General features: G+C 51.1%; 1 protein-coding gene and 1 long non-coding RNA gene across 22 annotated transcripts in view; one reads left to right on the top strand and one right to left on the bottom strand.

Moving 5' to 3' along the window:
• The window catches only part of DCTN1 (dynactin subunit 1), a 29,472-nt gene extending 8,856 nt beyond the window's left edge, over window positions 1-20,616 (bottom strand). For 3 of the 21 annotated variants that reach the window (XM_074332200.2, XM_074332203.2, XM_074332209.2), the window contains exons 1-8: window positions 20,487-20,593; window positions 7,451-7,696; window positions 7,071-7,149; window positions 6,838-6,872; window positions 2,431-2,451; window positions 973-1,167; window positions 421-618; window positions 58-262 (exon numbers count right to left, since the gene is read on the bottom strand). In XM_074332200.2, the coding sequence (XP_074188301.1) occupies window positions 58-262; window positions 421-618; window positions 973-1,167; window positions 2,431-2,451; window positions 6,838-6,872; window positions 7,071-7,149; window positions 7,451-7,678 (961 nt within the window). In that variant the 5' untranslated portion in view covers window positions 7,679-7,696; window positions 20,487-20,593. Of the gene's footprint in view, window positions 1-57; window positions 263-420; window positions 619-972; window positions 1,168-2,430; window positions 2,452-3,860; window positions 4,041-6,145; window positions 6,167-6,837; window positions 6,873-7,070; window positions 7,150-7,450; window positions 7,697-9,381; window positions 9,692-12,563; window positions 12,720-20,486 lie in introns of those variants that run through there. The other 18 variants (XM_074332205.2, XM_074332207.2, XM_074332211.2 and 15 more) reach the window with 12 other exon arrangements.
• On the top strand, window positions 14,271-21,434 carry LOC109457395 (uncharacterized). The gene is made up of 3 exons (XR_002139023.3): window positions 14,271-14,517; window positions 20,161-20,295; window positions 20,693-21,434. It is a non-coding gene; the product is annotated as an uncharacterized LOC109457395 (long non-coding RNA).
• Window positions 21,435-21,601: the final 167 nt, after the last annotated feature.

Below are 21,601 nucleotides of genomic sequence, written 5' to 3'. Positions count from 1 at the left end.
GTTTCAGACATGGGTCCAACCCCACCACTTGCTCCCCAGCAGCTCCTGGCCCCTTACCCTTTTCTTCAATCTCAGCCTTGAGGATCTCCAAGTCAGTGGTGAGCTCGTCCACACGCTCCTTCAGCGCCTCTACCTCCTGCTGCAGGGACTCGGCCCGCTCTTCAGCCATCTCCTTGTCCAGAGTGGCCATCTCGATGGCGTCGGCAGTGTCAGCCATCTCCTCCATGTAGCGTTCCTTTGCCTCCAGTGCCTCCTTGGCTTCCTGACAAGGGGTGGAGGTTGGTGGGGGCACAAGTGCAGAGACGCCTGATGCGTCCTGTCTCACAGAACGTTCCGGGCTCCAGCTCCAGTTGTGTTTCCAGAGCACTTCCGCGGACCCCCTGCCTCCCAGCCCAGCCACCCCTTCACCCTGAGTCCTACCTTCCGCGCCTCCTTGAGGCGCCGCTGCAGGTCTGCCTGCTGCTCCTGCATTTTGCTCTTCCATTCCTGCACCTGCTCCAGCTGGATCTTGTATTTCTCCAGCTCCTTTAGCTTTGCTTTGTCCTCTGCCCGTTTCAGCCGCAGGGTCTCTAGTTTCTCCTCCAGGTCCCGCACCTGGGCCCTCAGCCCCTCTTCCTCCTGCAAAGGAGAGACCCCATCATTCTGTGCATAACCTTCCCCCCCACCCCGCCCACCCCCACCAAGACTAAGCTGGAGCAGAAAGGACAGGAATGCAAGCAAACATCATTCCAGTCCCAGGGTCAAAAGCACGTAGCATATAAACATCTGAGTAGAGACCAATACATATGGGGAAAGTGTGGAGGAAGGGCAGAGAGGAGAGGGTAGCTTAGAGGCAGGATACCCATATGCTATGTCCTCACTCTTCTGATCCAAGTTCTGGGTCTCCCCGACCCTGGGAAATGTCCAACATCTTCCAGGGGACACTGGCCCCTTTGTGTCTTGGTTCATCTTCACTCTAACCCCAGTCCTTACCTTGGAGGGGGAAAGAAGAGGGGGTGCTGCTCCAGGAGAGGTGAGGGCCGGCGTGGGGATGATGGGTGCTGCCAGCGGAGTCTGAGCTGGAGTGCTGGGCTCACTGCTACTCAGCTCACCTGCTGATGCTGAGCCAGAGGGGCCCAGGGAGCTACTGGCGCCGGCCACCCCAGCACTACTGGCTGGGCGGGTGGGCTATTCAGAGAGGGTAGGGACAGACCAGAAAAAGAGCGGAGGGTAAGGGTGGTGAAAGAGCAAGAGACAGAATATGAGAATATGGTGAGGGAAGGAGACAGAAAGAAAAAGGCAGAAAGGGAGTGTCAAAGCACAACGAGAACAGAGACACAGAGTGATGGGGAGAGGGAAAATGACACAGTCAAAGATAGTGACAAAGGACAGGGGAGGAGGGAGGGAGGCAGGGGGGGAGGGAAAAGAAGGGATGGAGAAAGACGTAAGATTATAAGCCTCCTCCCTTGGCTCTGACCTCACATTCCTCCCAGCTCTGGTACTACCCCTTACAGCAGAATCCCTTACTCCCCAGAACTCCCCTCCGTGACCCACTTGTGATCATTCTAGCAGTTTCTTAATATTCCTGATCCTATCATTGCTCTGGACCTGCACCCTCCTCCCCCAGAGATAAAAAGTGCCTCAATGTCATTTCCAGAGAGAAAGAACAGATTAGAGTTTGTTCTCTAACTTTCATGCTCCCAGAGAAGGCTGGGCTAAAAGTGAGGTTACCGGGCTCTAAACCCCTGCTAGGCCCTCCCTGCTCTTTCGCACTCAAGCTGATTCTCCTTCCCTTGGTCTATTTCAGGGGACCCTGCAGATAAAACAGCCAGGGGAAACTTGTATTCTTATACTCTCCCATGAAACAAGGTCAGCACAGCCAGTGCTTCTGTCATCTCCCTCCCTCCATGACAGAGGCTCTAACCAGGCGCCACTACCTAGGCCCGTGTGGGGCTGCGGGCGGAGGAGCTGCGCTGGAGCCCCTAGCCCTGGAGCGGACAGGCCTGTCCAGTACTCTCCTATGCAGTGCTGAGCTCGGAAGCTCTCCCGGTGGGCTGACACTCAGACACCATGTGTGTCCACAGACACTCCCACCCAAAGCCTCTGACAGACATTTACAAGGCCAAGTTCTTCACCTCTTTCAATCCCCGCCCAGATCAGAACTAGTCAAACCACCCTTCTTCAAGAAGGCTTGACTTGATTCACCACAACCACTCTCATCTCTCATTTGTACTCAAGCTACTGGCTCAGACATCCACTCAAGAGCCAGAAGTCATTTTCCCAGGGGTGGGCTGTCACTACCCTCAGTGCCCACACTCCCATAAAAAGAGAACCCAAGATGTACTGTGACCAGCTCTGACTTGGTCATACACATGCCCACATACATGCACATGCCTGAAATGTGTGTGTACATTCAGCAGTGGCTTGCACAGAGGCCTGTTTTTTTCTCACCTTGGGCCGCCGAGTTGTGGTCTGGACAGGCAACAGGAGCCAGAGGAGAAGTAGGCAGGAAAGAAAGGATAATGGCACAAAGATAGACAGCAAAAGGGACAGCAGTGAGAGCAGAAGAAGTAACAGGAATGGGGCTTCGGTTCGCCATCCCCTCAGCCCTATCCCAACCCTTCTCCCTCCAGTGCATCACCTTGTTCCTGCTCCAGGAACTCAGAACTCTGCTTCCTTCTCTCACTTTTGCCCAACCCTTGCAGACCTCACCCCTTCAGACACCCTGGAAATTCTAGAACCTCTGTCTCCTAGGCTGAGCCACAGGAGACCACAGGCAGCAGCTGGTGGAGGACTCCAGAGACCATGCCTTCTGCAAACAACTTCTGGCACTCCAGCTCAGAGCCAGAGGCTCCGCCCACCCACCATTCCCAAGGACTTTTCCAGGTCAGCCCCTTCCTTCAAGTGCTAGACTCCACAGGGGACTCCTTAGAAATACCCTGTGACAAGACTAATGGCATGAGCCCAGAAATGAGTGATATGAACCCAACAGAGGGAGACCAAGCCCCGAAGGCAGAACGAGGGCTGCTGTCTTCCAACCCCCACCCACCCCTTGCCCAGGACCAGATCCTGCAGCAGCCGCATCCCCAGGGCAGAGGGCTCAGGTGTCAGGACCATGAATATCACATTAGCTAGAAGCTCAGAGCTCAGCAAAGTAACCCCACCCCGCTGCAAGAAAGGAGGTGGGGATGGGCAGAAGCATATACTAACTACTGCTCTGAAGCAAATCTAGGAACCCGGGTTACTGCAAAGTGGGAAATAGATGAGTAACTCCAACTCCCAAATAGTGTTCTTGCTACCCAGTATCTCATGGCTCCAGCAAAGACAAGATTTGGCCCGGGCCCATTTTCTAGGAGACACTGAAGCCAGGTAGACCAACCTCCACCACTCCTAGTCTGAGCTAAGCTTCCATAGTTGTATGTAAAAAACTGTTCTAGGGTCCTCATCCCACCCTAGGAAAGCCCCTTGATACAAACTCTGGTGGGGGAAGGATGCTAGGAGTACAACCAAGAGTCATTCTAGCAGAGGTTCGGGGAGGAAGGCCTACTAGAGGCACCTGCTTCCCCAGATTCTCACAGGAAACTCCCAGAGCTGCTTTGCAGCAGAAGCTGCTTCAACCCCAAGCCTGTAATGCCACTGGGTACAAGGCCCAGAACACAGACTCAGTCAGAGCCAAAAGCAAGCCAGGGAGGGAGGGAGCAAACGTCCAGCGTCTGGGGCACGGCAGTGACACAAACCTCTCCCTGCCCCCAACTTCACCTCCACCCTCCTCCCCCAACCAGGTAGACAGACGAAGTCAATCAGCCCCACCCCCACCCCAGCAGCCTGCTGCCACTATCTCCCTGGCAACCCAGCATTAGGACCAGAGCAAGCAAGAGTACCTTTCGGGCTGTCGGTGCCTGTCTCATCATTGCAGAAAACCAAAGAAAGCCAGGAGAGGAAGGAGGAGGGAGAGAGGAGGATAGACACACAGAGGAAGGGCAGACGGAGGGAGGGAAAGAGACCGAACAGAGGGAAAGGCGGCGGAGACAGGAGATTAGTGCATCAAATCCCAACAATGCAGCCTCAGCTTCCCGGCCAGCGGCTGCCCAGCCCCAAATGGCTGCGGCTCAGATGCAGAAGCCCCACGGGTGCACAGAGGGACCGCCAGGCTCCCGCAGGCACCAGAGAGGCACCGGCCCAGGTCGCCAGTTTAGGCTGACGGCAGCCTCCGTGACCGCAGCACCAGCTCCACCTGACGTCATGCACCCGCCCTCCTCTGCTCCAAGGGGGCGGAGCCACTGCTCCTCAGTCACCTAGCAACCGTCTGTCTCTGCTGGCTCCTCCTCCTCCTCATGACTGGACAGTGCTGTGCAGATCCCACCTGCTTCTTCCTCCAATTAACAGGTTCTTCCCTCTGCTCCCCTCCCCAAGTGTTTGCTCCAAGAAACTGGGCTAGGGGCTACCCCGGAAAAGGCACCTTCTGGGGCCAGGGCATTACTGGCAGGACACGATCTCACTGCTCCACCAGCCTGTCTCCTACTCACACTGCCCACGGACACAACCCCATCCACTCCACTTCTGTCTCTTCTCAGCAGCACGCACACCCAGAATGCCCCTCCCGCCAGCATCAGCTCTGGGGGGCACAAAGTGACATTCAGAAGCCCTGGGGACCATTCAGCAGCAGCTCTACTGACAGTGTCTGGCTCCTCTCCCAACCCTCCCGGCTGTAGGCAGGTTAAGTCTGTCTCTAAGGTGCTTCAAGAAAGAACCAGGACCTTGCAGAGACATCTGGGTTCTCCTCTGCCCTCCCCCTCAAAGTACATTCTTCTGTTCTGGAGTTAGCTCCCTGTTCCCCAAGGGTGAGAGCGGGGACCCTCAGCTAAGCAATCTGCTGCTGCCATCAGCTGCTGCAAGAGAACCACTGGAGAGGAAGACCTGTGGGGGACTTTACTTGACTGACACTTTGCACCATGAGCAAAAAGGCACTATATCCCAGCGCAGCAGCCCAGGCTGGGCTTTGCCACGTTTCCCTGGGGAAGCTGCCCAAACCCCAGGACTTGGGCATGGCTCAGGCTCTGCCAGTGTCAGGTCAGGCCGCAGCCAGAACTCCTCCACAGACATCAGACTGAGGTCCATGCTCTTCTCTATCCAGGGGCCTGGTGTGAGAGGGAAGCCCCAACGAGGAGACAATAATTAAAGGAAGAAGCCAAGTTTCTATGTCCTTGCAATGGGTCCAGCATCCTTTGGAGTATTATTTCCCTTCTTACATCCCCATTCCCAGCAGAGACCGGACCAAAAGCAAGTACCAGCATGTGGTCTCTTCTATGACAAGACTTCAAAGTGAGGACCTATCACCAACCAGGAGTCAAAAAGGAGACTCTCCCCTCCCACTGTCCCCATCCAACAGCTCTCCATGCAGGGTCAGCTGACAATAAGGAAATCACAGAATCGTACATACAGCACAGCACATACAGGTCAAACAGGCACATGCAGCTCAGAGACAGCTTGGGCACAGGCCCAAGGCAAAGGCTGGTGTGAGGAAGTGTTCATGGCAGCGACTTAAGAGTTTAAAAGACTCCAGGGGGTGGCACAGTTGAGCACCACTCCGATAATGGCTGCTGGAAGGCTGCAAAGGGAGAGAGGTGGGCCTCAGGCACAACAGCAGAGGAAGGAAGAGGCAGGGAAAGAGTGACGGCTGGCGGGCGTTCATGGCAGTGTCCACCCAGAGGCAGGCGCAGACTCAGGTGTTCCAACCTGTGACTGTTCTTACTGTGCTTTGTTCCCTGGCCTCCTGCTGCCTTGCCCAGCCACCTCACTTGGTACTTTCCATACCCTCAACTCCCCACTGCCACTGCCCCCAAGCTCAGGCTAAGTGGGAACCCACTGTAATCCAGTAAATGCTCTATTCCATGCGGCGGCTATGTAGACATCTGCAGTCTCTGATTAGAAGTCCTGAGGCGAGGAGGGGTGGGGATTGTTCTCATGAGTGCTACCTGGGCCTGGACACAGAGCCTGATGTCCTTGCAGCCCTCAAAGGAACTCTGAAAGCCAAGGCCGCCATTTCCTCCGGCCAGCCCAGCCCACGGTCACACACACGTGCATGCAGCAACCCGAGACATGCAAGACAGCTGGGGAGGGGGCTCCTGGCCCTCACCCACCCCGTCACAAATAGTAAACACACCACCTTCTTAGGCTTCAGTCCCCGCTGCATGAGGGTAAGAAAGGGCAGAGTTAGAGAACAGACGTCACACTGTGTTCGTTGGCCAGGCATCTTGGGTGGAGGTATTACGACCAAGTCAGGCATACAGAGGTTACTGTCGAGCTCTGGGGAAGTGCGATGAGGGGTCCCTCAAAGATCAGCTCCCAGGATGTCCACACCCTGGCCCCGAGAAGCTGGCGAGCCTGGAGCCCCACCTCACACCCCGTGCGGGGCAGCAAAGGGGAGCTAGGACAGGCCCTCTACATACCACCTAGGACAGGTGGCAGCGGGCCCAGCTCATCATTCCCCTGTGAGCAGGAGAGCTCCTTCCCCTAGCGCCGAGCTAACCCTTTCCCTCAGGCCCTTGAGATCTTGGCAGCCTTGGGTACCAAAAGGTAGGAAGTTGACAACATACTAAGGTCAGACCTGTCCTTCCTCTCACCCCCCAGCCTCAGTTCCAATTGACCCTGAACTTCCAGGCCCTAGTAGTTGTTCCCTACTACTCACCCCTAAAACAGCAACTCATACTCAGGAAGCTTCATTCTCAGGAAGGTTGGAAACTAGCAGGCTAACTCAGTTTACTCGCCTCCTGCTTCTACCTGCCTGGCATTGGGTCTCCCTGCTCTCTTTCTCCCTTCCCTCCTTCTCTCTATTTCTCCCCACTCCCAACCACTCACCAGTTTGCTGGTCTTTGCAGCTGAGTCAGTTCCCTCTGTAGAAAGCAAACAGAAACAAGTGTGTGTTTGTACACAGGGGTGGGACAGGGAACAGTCTAGCAGGAAAGGGAAACTATAACAAGGGAATATGGTGGTGATGGAAAATCTCAGGATCCACTGTGGCCCTGTGTTCTGGGGAGAAGTCCCTGGGGACTCCTGGATGTGGGAGGTCAAGTTAAGTGGGTGGTTGTTACCTCTTTTGAGGACCTTTGAGGCAGAAGAATCAGGTGTCTCTGGGGAAGTAGTATCTGCTCCATCTTCAAATACCTGAATCTGAAGCCACAGAATAGACTCAATATAACCAGATCAAGAATGTTATGCTGTGATATGGGCCTCTCCCCAAGCCCCAAGCAAGCCTGGGGTTCAGGGCAGCTTACCTAAGGATGGATCTCCAATCTTTCCTCCCCGACTACCTCCCACTCTCCCAACCAGAGACTTACGCTCATGCCCAGGAAAAGGGAGCACCAACAACACTTCAGTTGCATATGCAACAAAGCATGTGCACATGTACGCACATGCAGACGCACACACACATGCACACACACACGCACACGTACAAGTAGGGCGTGAGTACCTGGGATTGGCGCACAAAGATGCCATGCCCTTCATCGCAAGTGAAGTATTTCCTGCCTTGGACAGTTCCATCATTCTTGCCCTTTGCTTCATCCAGGATCACACCTACCCACTTGCCAGTGGCAAAGAGTGTGGCTCCCACATAGGCCACAGTGCCTCGGTGCCCTTTCCCAATCACCTCCACACGGGAGCCCACGCGGAGAGGCCGGGCACTTGCCTCTGCACTCATTCTGCTACCGCTGGGCGTCTGAAAGAAAGACAAGGCAAACACACACCATGAAAGACCTCGGGTCAAGGGTGTCCTCCTAATGCATGAGAAGGCCCCAGTCATGGTCCTGGACTGAGAAAGGACCAGAAGTCACTTCCCTGAATCCCACTCGCAGGGTGAAGTGGGCCCCCAAACTCCCTTCTGAAAAACGTCAGTGACATGTTCTTCTAAGACTTCTCCAAACTCCTCCGGAATCAGCCAGAATTTTTAAGTTTATATTTAAATTTTATAACAAATCAGAATTCATTGATAGATCTGTGACTGCCAACACACGGCTGCTTTCTCAGGAACACTGTCCCCCAAGGAGGGGACTGAAGCTCAAGCAAATAACTCAGTGTAGACCAGGCTCCCCCACAACCCAGTGCCCTGACTCAGGAGCCTGAGTGGGGAAGACAGGCGACTCGGGTGTCTGTGGGGAAGTAGTAACTGTTCCACAGAACCCTGCTCCCGTCCCCACTGTCGCCTGCCTTCCCTGTGTGCAGACGGTCCTCTCAGGCCTCTCTCTTCCAGACACACAACTGTACCTCCTTCCTGCCTTCAAGTGGCCACCCTCCTTCCACACCTGACGGCCCCACCCCCAGCCACACACCCACCACCTCACTGCAGCCCATTCGACAATTTAACTCCCCTCTTCCTATCAACTCCCTACCCCTAAGCTCTAGAGAGCCTTCCCCCACACTATGTTGCTACAAAAAGTAAAACGAAGGCCCTGTAAATCAGGTACCTCAGATCTGTGCTGCACTCTGGCCCCAGACTCTGCCCAGTGGTCCGAATGGATGGCTTATCACCCCAAGGATGGACAGGGCAAAGGAAGAGACTAAACACTGTCCTTGGTAAGCTCTCAGCTTCTGACATACCCATGATGACAGGACACAACATGAAATTAGGTCCCAAATAGGTCCATGGTTTAGAAGAAAATCACACCTAAGCCATTTTTAGCAATAGCAGCTCCATGAACCAGGAGCCTTAGAGCAAACAAGTGAATGAGGTGTGAAGAAGTGACACCATAGTCCTAAAGACTCCAAGGGGCTCCCTTCCAAGACCTCCACTTGGCTTCAGAAGGGAGCCCTGCCACAGCCTGTCACTCCCCAATTCCCTTCCCCAAGGAGCTCATCCAGGAAGGTGAGGAAGGTGAGGCGCTCCCAGGGGCTCCAGGACCCCAGTCCTACCGGGGCTGTGTAGGGTACCTCTCCTAGACCTATCAATAAAAGGAATGAACAGTGACATCAGGGCTGGCCCCACACTCAGAGACTCCCCCCAACCTCCCAACCCTAAGAAGCCTCTCAGAACCAGGTGGACACAATAGTGGGTACAGATTCAGTGGAACCGGGAGAGAGAGAAAGCAAGTGACAACAAAGCAGCTCTGAAGAAAGACTTCACTATAAATGCCATTCCGACATACCGACCCCATTCGGAGTCCCCAAGATAGCCTAGCCCCTCAGGAACCTCTGGCCTGAGGTCCAAGTCGAGTCAGAGGTTGGGCGTCACGCGTGCCCAGAGGGCCCACCTCTGGGAGAGGACGCCGGTGCAGCCTCACACCATCAGGGCTGCGAGGGGCCCCATCCCAGCCCCGCCGGCCTCCCCAGCCCCCACGGCAATGTCCACAGGCACCCAGGCCTTCTCCAGCAGCCCTCCCAGGGCCACCCCAGCTCAGGGCCACTTACCCGGCTATACACGTGCCTCTTGCTCTGGGCCATGTTGCTCACCTGGCCGCTAAGGCCTCTACCCCCTCCCCGGCTGGCCAAAGACAGAGAGAAAAGGCAGAAACCTAGCCAGGAGGGTCAGGACTCCAGGCCCTCATGGACAGACACAGAAGCCATCAGGCACGGCCTTCCCCAGTCCATGGGCCTGCTGCGGCAGGGGTAGGGTCCGAGGTGGGGACTGAGGAGCAAGTCCCCTCCGCTGCCCGAGGATTCCTGAACCCAGAGACACCGAATCCTGCTTGCCAACTGATGAGACTCACTCTGCGCTAGTGCTGCTCTAGACTTGTCAGGAACAGTGCTGGCCTCTGGGTCCTAGTGCCCCCCTGCTTCACCTGGGCCAGACGAGAAGGGCAAGGACGATGGGGCGAGGCCCAGCCACAGACGCTCAGCACTCACCTCTAGAGTAGACTGTCCTCGGGCTGGGAGTACAGCCCTGACGGGTCCTCCTAGTGTGCACCCCCTCATTATCATGCCCTGCCCCCCCACGATGTGAGGCCTCAGCAAGTATGAAAGCATCAAGTGACACTTCAAAACCATCAGCTGCCTAGGGCCCCCACACAGCCAAAATAAGGGTCTCCCATCCCCCTTTCTAGTGTTCTCCCTTCCCTTTCTAAACTCTGGACTCAGGGTCCAAAATCACGATATTAGGGTCTGGATTTCAATCTCACAGAGGGCCAGAGGGGCCAGGTCCTGTCCACTGTCCAGCAAAGGAAGGGCAATACCAGAGGCAACTTCACACACACAGCAAAGCAATACCCGACACTGGCAATGGTTGCCACAGTCACTTTCTCCCTTCTGGATGTTACAAATGGTCAGCCTCTGAACCCCAAGATTATCAGGTTCAACTGGATTCATAAGGGCAATGGTCAAAAGCACAAGGCCCAGTTCCCCTTGATCACCTGAAAAGATGGTTTACTGTCTATATTTCTGTTTCACAAAATGCCTTTAATAACCATGTATTACTTTTATAATGAAAAATATTTAATATAATAAGATTGTACATTCTAGCAAAAGGTCTCCAGAGGGCTATGTAACGATACCACTTCATTCATTTTCCCATCTGACATGGACCAGGAACCAACAGAGCAGGGTCACAACCCCTAAGTCGCCAACAGGTTGGCCTGAGGTCTCACCCACCTACTAGGTGTGGTGCGGATCTAGACACCCTGGGCCTAGGGATACCTGCCTTGTCCGGACTGGGCTTCACCGGCCAAGCAGGGTCTGCCTCCACGCCCCCCTTTTTCTAAGGCAGGCCAGACAGCCTAAGAGTACACTGGTGACCAACAGCCAGATCTCAGGCCTCCAAACACCTCTCCATATCTTCAATCCTGGCCAAACCACCGGGGAAACCATTTCTCTCCTCCCCTGCAAAATCCCCATGCTGCCTCCTCCCTTCCCTAATCACAGTGCACAGGTGGGCAGGGCCATGCAGGTCCTTGCTGCCTGGACTTCACATGTTCAGCACACTTTACAGAGCACCTTGGTTTTCGACTCATGCTGCTTACGTCCAATTCCTGGCTTCACAACTTGATAACTACAACTCAGAGAGCGCTGTGAGGATTAGCTAAGATAAGCCATGTAGAACATTTAAGACATTGCCTGGTAGGTAATAAGTACTCAACGAAAGTTAGCTAATAATGTTGTGATCAGCCCATTTGGGAATCACAGGAACACCACAGAGAGGCAGGCCAGATAAAATGCAGACAAGGAAAGTCAGGCTTAGAAAACTGGACTTCTCTGAAGTTACACGGAAGGTGAGGGGTGGACTCAACACTGGAACCAAAGCCTGAACTGGAACCCTCTGGCCATTCTACCATCCTCACTGTTATCACACACCTCCAGGCTCCCAAGGCCAGGCTCTTCCTCTAGACCACACCACCTTTGGGGATCTAACAACCTCACAACTCACTAGCCACACAGGTGTATGTACCGTGTTTCCCCGAAAATAAGACCTAGCCGGACAATCAGCTCTGATGCGTCTTCTGGGACAAAAATTAATATAAGACGTGGTATTATATTATTATATTATATTATATACCCGGTCTTATAGTAAAATAAGACCAGGTCTTATATTAATTTTTGCTCCAAAAGACACATTAGAGCTGATTGTCCGGCTACGTCTTATTTTCAGGGAAACACAATAGTTAGCTAAGTTTGTAGAGGCTGTTTCTTCTCCTATATCTACATTAATGTTATGAGGCTTAAGTAAGATAAAGCACATCAAAGTGCTTAGTAAAAAGTGCAGAAGCTGTAGAAGTGCAAAAAACCACCTGGCATGATAACAGATGATATATGTCTTAAAATACCTAGACAATAAATATTATAAGGGTTACAGACAGGAGAAAGGTGAGCTAGAAAGAAAAAGGGCCTGACTAAACCTTGAACTATAGGTTGTTTTTTTGTATACGTGGATAGGAAAGTCCTACAAACACTACAAATTGTGAACCCAGTATGAATAGAGACAGAAACAATTTTGATTAACTAGGGAATGTCAGAGAAGACTAGCTGGGCTAAGTGAAGGAACCAAGATGAGTTCTATTCAACTGTAAGCCTTTTAAGGGAGAGCCCATAAAGAGAACTTTTCCTCTTTATGATCCCATCACCCTTAGTTCATGGCGTCAAATATTTATTGACTAAATAAACACATTAATATTTATATGTACTGGAAGGTAAGTACGGATAGTCAGGGAGTTTACCATCAGGTAGAGGTAGATGGACTTGATCCAATAACAGGACGCCAGTCTCTTCCTGAGCAGGAGACTAGCATAATGGAAACTACTTTAGGAAGATCAAACCGGTGGCAGAACGGATGGAGTGGAGACAGGAGCAACTCGGTAAAGATGGGGCTAGCAGCAAGGGGACTGCTGCAGGAATGAGCAAGGGGTGAGGAGGGTCTGAAGGAGCCTCATGAAAGAGAAGAGGAAAGGGGCCGATTCAGAGACAGCACCAAAGAGCCCTGGGAAGACCCGATGATAGATCCGGTTTGACATGAGGAAAGAGGCAGCAGGTTTGCGTGGGCCCCGGAGACAGACCTGGGTACAGCTTTGGTCCTCCTACGTCCTCACCTATATGACTCTGGTCAAGACACTTAACTTTCAGAGCCCAATTACCTCCTCTGAAAAAAAGGGAGGAAATATGCCCACCTCACACGGACGTTGTGAGGATTCAATAAAATTGAAGTAAAGCAGTTAGCGCAGCGCCTGGCACAGAGCATGTGCGAAAACAAAGTGTTGACATCATCTTCATCATCATTGAGAGGTCCGTCAATGACTCGCACACAGCAGGAACTCGAATGCTGCCTGAGTGGATAGATGAATGGATAAATGCATGAATAAGCAAACACATGAATAAATTAGGGAGTTTTCAAGGATGAGTAATGAAAAAATTATTGAAAACAGTGACAACGGGGGCGGGGGGGGGGGAATGGGAAGGGAAACTGACATGTCAGGAGAGAGAAAGTCAGTCTTGTTCTTAGGGTCTTCTCTGGGGCAAATGTACTGTGTACTCCAAAATACGCCTGTCGTGCGTACAAAACACATTCCATTATCTCCTTCCTACAGGTGATGGAACTGAGTCTCAGAAGTCAAACGACTCTCCCGAGCCTCAAGTCCAGAAAGTGGCAGGGGGCACATGTGACCCACTGTACAGGTGCATGACCCTTCCACAGCACCACGGGGCCCCATTCCATGTCTCAGGACAACTCAGTTACATGCTCCCTCGGCCAGGGAGAAGACAAATACTCTCTGGATTTCTTGTCTATTTTCCTCCCCAGTGAAATTAAATACTGCTAAAACAGCTAGGAAAATGGGAAGAGAGGATGGAAAACTCTGTGTCTGATAAATAGGTTACTAATGGTGTTGGAGAACATTTCAGAATATGACAGGAAAACAGGTAGACTGTTGGGAATTAAGGAGGAAAAGCCTCTTTGGCACCCAGCCTGGACCACATCTACTCACTTTGACTGGCACCCCAGCACCATTTGAGCCCGTGACCCCCTCTTGTCTCACCTCACCTAAACTTGACCCTGCACTAACCCAACTGTTTGCTTTCCCTGGTCCCCCTGGGAGAGGAGCTGGTTTGAAATTCAGGCAGGCTGACAGCAGGGTTCACACACTTGAACTGAACTGCATTAGGCACCAGCATAGACTAGTTTGGTTGCAAAGAGATAAAACGAAACACTGGGGTAATGAGCAAGATCCAGCTCTTAAGACTGGGGCAAAGTTGTACATCTCTGAAAGCACTAGAAGGGAAGGGATAAGTGTGGACAGAAATCCCTCAGGAAAGGAGAGGATCACTGAGTGGGAAATAGAGGCTGGGGAGCTGGAAGCTTGGAAGGCTGGATTCCAGACACACACAGGAACTCAAGAAAGAAGATACATACAGTCTTTTGTTCCTAGGTCCTACTCCTGTACCTGCTTTATGATCTCACACAGAGAGGGCTGAGACCCTAAATGGACTTTCTTTACCTCTCCTCGTTATCCCCAGAAAGGTCTGCAGCCCACTCCCAACCTGCATGCAGCTCCACCCCCTCCCAAAGCATCCCTCTACCCCAGGAATACCCAGCCCACCTCCAAAGGGCCCAGACCTCCAAGAGCCAGCAAGGAAAGCTATACAATACGCCTCGCTTATTCGCAATAAAAGAACTTTTGCAGAAGGCAACAGCCGCTTGAGTGCAACCCTGTGCTCAGAAACTGTAACCCTCCCAGTGCTAGCAGGAGTCCTACTTCACAGCCTGTTCCACGTTCCTCCTGGTCCCTTCCCATGAATCCACCACCAAGTCCCTGGCACTAGGACCCTGCAGACAGGGAACCCTGAGTCTGCGCTCTAAAGAGAGAGATGCACCATTTCACAACTTTAGCAAAAACCAAGGCAGCCAACAAAGCCACAGCCACCTGGGCTGTGCTGGGCTCTGCCTTTTCGGCAGCTCCCTGGCCACTCCCCAGAAGCCGAGCATTCTGTCCTCTCTCTTTTTAAATCCACGTCATCATCTGATCATAATGGAAATCAATCTCCTCAAGTCACCACGCAAAGGCGTATCCATGGCAACCTCAAGAGGAAGGACACGGAAATGATGCCCAGTGGCTGCAGCAGGAAAAGGTAAGTCCATTTCTCTCCCCTCCGTGCCATCCCACCATTGTCCCCTGTCACTCAAGTCAGGTTTGCACCTTAACTACACATTCCATCACACCAACGGGGAAAACACAAAAGGTGAGTGTTTATATAATTTATATAGTTTATATAATTTATGCTATTATATAAGGTTATAGATCTGCCTCATCCCATAATGGCAGAAAAAGAATCTCTTTTTCTGGCTGATGGAGACAAGATTTTTTTTTTTTTCTGTGAAATATTCCAATTTTTTAAATTAGTTTCAGGTGTACAAAACAATGTAATAGTTAGACATTTATCATTTATACCCCTTAAAAGTGATAACCCCTCTCCCCCAATCACACAGCCGTTACATTTCCACTGTCTCTATTCCTTATGCTGTGCTCCTTCTTGTATATATATAAGATTATGGTTGACATTCATTATTGTTCAGCTTCAGCTTCAGGTGTACAGTGCAGTGATCAGGCATCTACATCATCCCTGAAGTGGTCTCCCTAATGAGACATGTGTCCATCGGATACCCTACAAAATCTTTCCATTATTGATTACATTCCCCAAACTGACTTTCGTATCCCCGTGGCCATCTTGTGGTTACAGACTGTGCTTTCTAATCCCCTCACCTTCTCCCTCATCCCCATCCTGAGACAAGAACTCTTTTCTCACTCACTGTCTCCGGTAACACGGTCTCAGCCTGCAGCACCACACACTATCAGGCACTTGTCTTTCTAGCAGGATGCTAGGAAATCCCTCAAGGATTTCAGGGTCCCTACGTGGCTGTAAAAAGCCAGTAGCAACACTGACCCCACTGCCCTGCCCACCCATGCCACACTCATGCCCACAAACTGGCCTGGTACGCCTCACTCCTTAGCAGCCCGAGACTATGGCCCCTCGAGGTCCAGAAATTGGGAGATGGAATGAAATTTCTGCCTTTTCTGATGCCTCAGGGAATGGAATGCCGTTTCTGCAGAACAGATTCATCAAACCTAAGTAGTACTTACTAAGCCTAAGTAATCCTCCGTGCCTCAATTTCCTCTTCTGTAAAAAGGGATAACAACAATACCTTTCTAACAGGGTTGCTGTAAAAATCACATTAAGAATGACTGAAAAGAGGGGTGGCTGGTTAGCTCAACTGGTTAGAGCGCGGTGCTCTTAACAACAAGGTTGCCAGTTCGATCCCCCCATGGGCCACGTTGAGCTGCGCCCTCCACAGCTAGATTGAAACAACTACGTGACTTGGAGCTGATGGGTCCTGGAAAAACACACTTAAATAAATAAAAGTTTTAAAAAAATAAAGTGACAGAAAAGAAATTAAAAGAATGCCTAGTGTGAAGCGCTCAAGTATGAAGGAGAGGCTACAGTGCAGGATCTAAGTCAGAAGGTATTCAACACGCTTGGAGCACCTCTCAAGGCTGCTCTCTCTCCCTTTCCTCTGGACAGCTGTTTCAAGCTTCCCTTGCTACTTCCTAGTCCCTATTCCTGTCTGAGCCCAAACCAGCACCCTCTCACCTCAGCAGATGACCTCGCTGAGAAAGAAACGGGGCCAATTAGATAAGAATTCCTTTGCAAATTCAGATGTATCTGCAACCCTCATTGCCTCTTTCTTCCTACAGTCTTTCCTTTCTTCCGTCATCCCTCTTCAAAGGAAATGATGACACCCCCCATCCCTCCTTTTCAAGGCCAACACCTCTAACCTCCTCCGAGGACCTGATTTAACAACGGTCTTTTCTCCTGTACTTTCAACTGCACCCTCTCTACTGGCTCTTATACATCATCAGATAACCCAGGCTCACGACTCTTCTAGTCCAGGAAAAACTGCCTCTAGTCTCTCCTCCCTCCCTCCCTCCCTCCCTCCCTCCCTCTCTCCCTCCCTTCCTTCCTTCCCTGCCAAACTACTCACGGTGATTACCCCCACCCATCTGCACTTCCCGTCCACCCCTCAATCCACCTGGCTCCTGTCCCTACCACTCCATAAGCCTCTTCATGCTAATCAAGTAAAAGCCCTGATGACCGCAACCTCCTAGCTGCCCAATCTCAAGGTGCATTTTCCGAGCTCATCCTACTTGACCTCCCTGTAGCGAGTGAGGCTGCTGCTCCTCTACCTTCTTCTTCTCCCAGCTTCCTGGACAACACTCTCTCTCACCCTGTGCACCAATCCTCCACGACTCCGCCATCTTCAGCCTCTGTAAGCATGGCTGGGCTCATCCATTCCCACAGATCAACCACCACTTACACCTACCACCCCTAGGCACAGACTCTTCTGAACCTCAGACCCACATTTCCACCTGCATGCTAAGTGCCACAGACACCCCCAAGTTCAACATGACCCAAAACACACTCGTGACCTTCTCCCCCAAATATGTTCCTCCTCTATATTCCCTCTCTACTACTGGCACCACCATCCAGCCAAAATAGAAAACTGAGTCATCCTCAGCAACGCCTCTCTTGTCCTCAACAACCAATCAGCCCTTAGGTCAGGTTAGTTCTGGCTCTAGTCTCCTTCCCACCCCCACTGAGCTAATCCTTAGTGCAGCCTCAGACCAGGCCTAGGTTATGACAAGAGTCTCCTGAGGTCCCTGATCCAGATTCTCCCCCTTTTAGTCTATTTCCACAGTGAGCTTCCCAAAACACAACCACATCACCTCCCTGCCTAAAACCTTCCAGTGGCGCCCATGCCCACAACATTGAATCTTCTCAGCACAGCATTACAGGCCATTAGAAACCTGGCCTTGTTATAAGCCTAGTCTCATCAATCACCTCTCCTTCGATCTCAAAGTTCTCCCACTTGAATCCACTTATGTTCCCCCTCACGCCTCTGCAAATATTGCAAATGGCACCAGGGCCACTCTCTCTCTCATCTTCAAGGCTCAGCTCGATGTTCACCTCTTTCCTGAGGATTCCCTTGACGTCTCCATGTAGTGCTAGTTATTCCCTCCTCCGCCATCACATAGACTTTGAACCCATCTCTGTTACAATATCTCATTTTATTTAAAATATTGTCTCCCTTATCCTATAATGAATTCCTCCAGAGCAGAGAGGACATCACCTCAGCATCCTAAGCACTGAACACAGAAGCCACTCAATGTGGAATAGAAGCCTGTACCAACACTAGGCTCTGGGGACATAAGCTGGTTCTGACAGCTTTCCCAGATCACCACCATGGAGGAAATTACCGGTCAGTCCTCAGTGTGTGCAATTTGGTAATGACACTCAATTTCAATCTCATGTGCTTCCAGGGTAAAGGGACCACAGAGACACCTCTAGGCTCTAGGAAAAGTGCAGATCTTCTGGGAAAACAGCTTTCGTGAGTCTTTGGGGTTGACAAAGGACCAGTCTTTGCTTCAGTGAAGCCCTCTGGGGCTACATAGGAGCTTGTGGAGGTCAGACTAGACACCAAATTTGTCCATCAGCCAAGTGCAACTGTTACTAGCCTGAACTTCAAAAGGAAAGTGATATAAAGCCAAATTCAGAGTCTCTAGGGTGGCAAGCCCTAAATACATTTGAATCAGTCAATTGCTCAGCACCTGCCTCCTTGGGCGACACTGAGGACCCAGCTCTCGTTTCCCGTGGTACGGGACAGATAACCCCATCCCCTCAGCACCACCCAGCAGCTGGAGACAAGACAAGCAACCTGGGAATCCTCTACTACAATCCCTCCCAAACCGCATCAGCAGGCAGCCGCTAGCAATGAGAAAGCTGGCAGAGTACCACCTACAGGGGCAGTTGTCCATGGTAGGGTTCTCCCAACTATTCTGACTCCCTAACAACTTCTTCTGCTTCGTACCCTCATGTTAGTCAGGCCCAACTTACTTAGTACTATTGCCTCCTGCATCCTTCCTGTATCCTCCATTACCACTGCCATAACTTTGCTCTGCTACTTAATGGCTTTGAGAATTAAGGCAAATCATTTACCCTCTTTGGAACCTCCACTCTACAACAGGGTAAAAGCTGCTCTGCCTGCCTCACAGAATTATTAAGTCAAATGAGATCATGCCTATGAAATGTTCTGTAATCTGTAAAATGTTATACATAAATATAGACATTACTGTTATTAGCAACCTAAGTTCTCTATTACGAATAATGTGAAGCAGATCTGGCTCCCTGCCTCTCCTTCCCCATTTCCAACCACATTAAAAAAAACTATAAACTCTAAAATATTGCTTTGCCCATATACTCACCTGCCCCAAATCTTTCACTAACATACCATTTCTTACTTGAGCCAAACAATCCTGGGTCTGACACATGCACTGTCATCTTTGCACTACTGTCAGTGGCTTAGTATGCTTTCCCTAGTCTTGCAAGCCCCACCCATCCTGCAAAGTCCAGCTAAAGCGCCACCGCACTCCAGCAGAATGGGTAAGTTTAAAAGAAAGGAATTTGAAACAACGTCATGGGAGAATGAAGGGCAATTTCCTTTGGAGAAAACTTGGTAGGAACAGCTGTCATCTAATACTTTAAAGGTCACCTTTTAAAAAGAGATTACACTTTTTTTTCTATTTGATTCCAAGAGCTAACCTAGGACCACAGGATGGAAGTTGCAGAGATGTATTTCAGCAACAAAAACTTCCTTATTAAACTATCCAAGATGAAAGGGGATGACTTACCTACAGTGAATTTCCCACTGTTAGAAATGTGCAAGCCCAATAAACTGGACTACCATCACAGCATTTTAGATATGAAAGGAACCTTAGCGATCTAGTCCAGTCTATTTTATAGGCCTGGACAGGTGAAGTCACTCAAGGCAGCACAGTTTGTTCTGGAGAACAGGAAGCAGAACATGGCCTCTAACTTTCAATCCAGTAATCTATTCCCTTGCTACTCCAAGTGTGGTCCATGGACCAGCAGCATAAATACTACTTGGGAACTTATTAGAAATGTACAACCAAACAGAATCTGTATTTTAACAAGATCCACAGGTCTATGCACTATTCAAGTTTGAAAAGCCTACACTACTCCTTCCAAACCTTGAGTTTCTAATCCTGGAACTGTATTTCCCAAACTGTTTCAGATGTGAAGCAGAAGCAGCACCCAAGAAACACAGTATTTCCCGCTCAAATCTAGGCAACTCTCCATACCATACTGCCAGTGGGAGAGTCCTGGTAATATCCTTAGTGTATTGAAGGCTCTGAAATACTCTGTAGTAGAGAAAACTTTGACCATGACGTTTCTAAACGTATGTGAGCACAAAACGCCTTTAAAATTTGTATTATCTCTTAACGTTCCCGTACTCAGGCTTTGGCAGTACACCAGGTAAAGAATGTCAAACTACCTCGTAGCTCCTTCACTCTCGGTACCTTAAGCACACTTGTTAGTAGGTGGTCAGTACGGGCTGGCTGCTCTCCTCACTGCAAAATATGAGTACGTTTCTAAATCACTGCCTCTTTAAAAACAGTGGAGTTCCTCACCTGTGTGGTTTAACTGTGGTTCTGCCTAAAGACTGGAGGGATGCAAGAGAACTTCTCAAGGATCATCCTACTAGTGAGGCGGATCCCAACAGTGGGAGACACAGACACGCCGAACCCACACCCAGGCCCCCAGGCTTGAGACTTCTATGGATTTTATTTTTGGGGATTTTCTTTTTGGAGGGGGGGGGTTATCTTGTTTGACACAAACTTCTCAACCATGTGCCCACAGGAAACCTGTGGCTCGGAATGGGTTCAGGGGTGACTGGGACGCGCCCAGGAAGGAGGGTGGCCCTTGCAGTTCTGGAGGAATTCGGAGGAGCAATCACACTGATCCCGGGAAAACACCGCCACACTGACAACTCAGGTGGGTCGGACCCGCCCAGACACAGACGGGCGCCCCCCCCCGCCGCGGCCCACCCCTGCCATCCCCTGCCCCGCACTCCGGGCTCCATGCTGCCCCCAGGCCAGCGCCGAGCCCCCAGTCCACTGCCGGGAACCTCGCGAGCACGCAGGGGGCGGCGGAGGGGACGGTTGGCAGGGTCGCCGCCTCCGTACCTGTCGACTCAGGGGCTCCGCGCCCGGCTCCGGCCCCACCGGTGACCGACGCCCAAGACCTTGCCAGTCCCGCCCCGCCCCGCCCCGCCCGCGTGGGCTGCCCGACGCGTCGCCCGACCCCTCTAGGCCCGCCCCAGACCCTGTCGCCCCATAAGGTCCAAAGGTGCTCCGACTCCAAGGAACACGCTACTCTTCCCCAAAACCAGCCGGGGTTAAAAACTGAGCGCCGAGCGCGGACGAGGAGACATCGATCAGGCACAAAGATGGACACCTGGAGCGAAATAGGCGCGTGCGCACTGTGCCTGGGAGGCGGATTAGGACCACAGTGGAGAGGCGTGTCGGAGCCACCGCCCCCTGCCGGCGGATAGGAGACATCGCTGAGGGGTTGGAGGTCTCGTTTGTAGCGGGCAAATGGGTCCTCCGGAGAGTCGCTCAGCTTTTCAGTGCTAAACTACTAATTAAAACAATAGTGATAAGCCGTATCTTGTCAGTTAGCTTGAGGGGAAAAAAAATGAAACTTTGCTGCTACTCAATGTTATCCATCATATGGGGATACAGGCATTTTCATGCCCTTACGATGCGAATGTAAAATAACGCAAATTTACATGACATTTTAACATTTTTTTATTTAAAAAGAGAAAACATGAAAAAGTACAAACCCCTTGACCCAGTGCACCCACTTCTAATAATGTAGCCAAAGAAATGAAAGACACAATAGAGCAAGTGTGCAAAGACGTTTGTATAGCGATATTGAGAGAGCCAGGATTTGATAGACAATGGGCTGCAATTCTAACTGCAGTTTACTGGCTGTGTGAGATCTTTGGTTGGTTACTTAACCCCTTCGTGCCTCTGGTTCCTCATTTGTAAAATGAAAATGTTAATGATAGTATCTATATTATTGGGTTGTTGGGAAGATTAAATGAATCTATCTAAAGAGCTTGAAATATAGCTATTGTGATGTTATGTTTGTCTCAGTTAATCTTGGATTGAAAACCTGAAAAATCCGTAAAGTTGGTGATGGGGTGGGGGTGGGGGGCAAATGGTAGAAAAGATGAATTGGGCAACCTTTCCACTACTGCCCCTTTTTTCCCATTTCATCTTCTAAATATTTCCAA

Source organism: Rhinolophus sinicus, chromosome 2 (assembly GCF_057876585.1).
Source record: "Rhinolophus sinicus isolate RSI-liver-muscle chromosome 2, RSI-T2T, whole genome shotgun sequence".
Lineage (NCBI taxonomy): Eukaryota > Metazoa > Chordata > Mammalia > Chiroptera > Rhinolophidae > Rhinolophus > Rhinolophus sinicus.
This window is presented reverse-complemented; position numbering and strand designations above follow the sequence as displayed.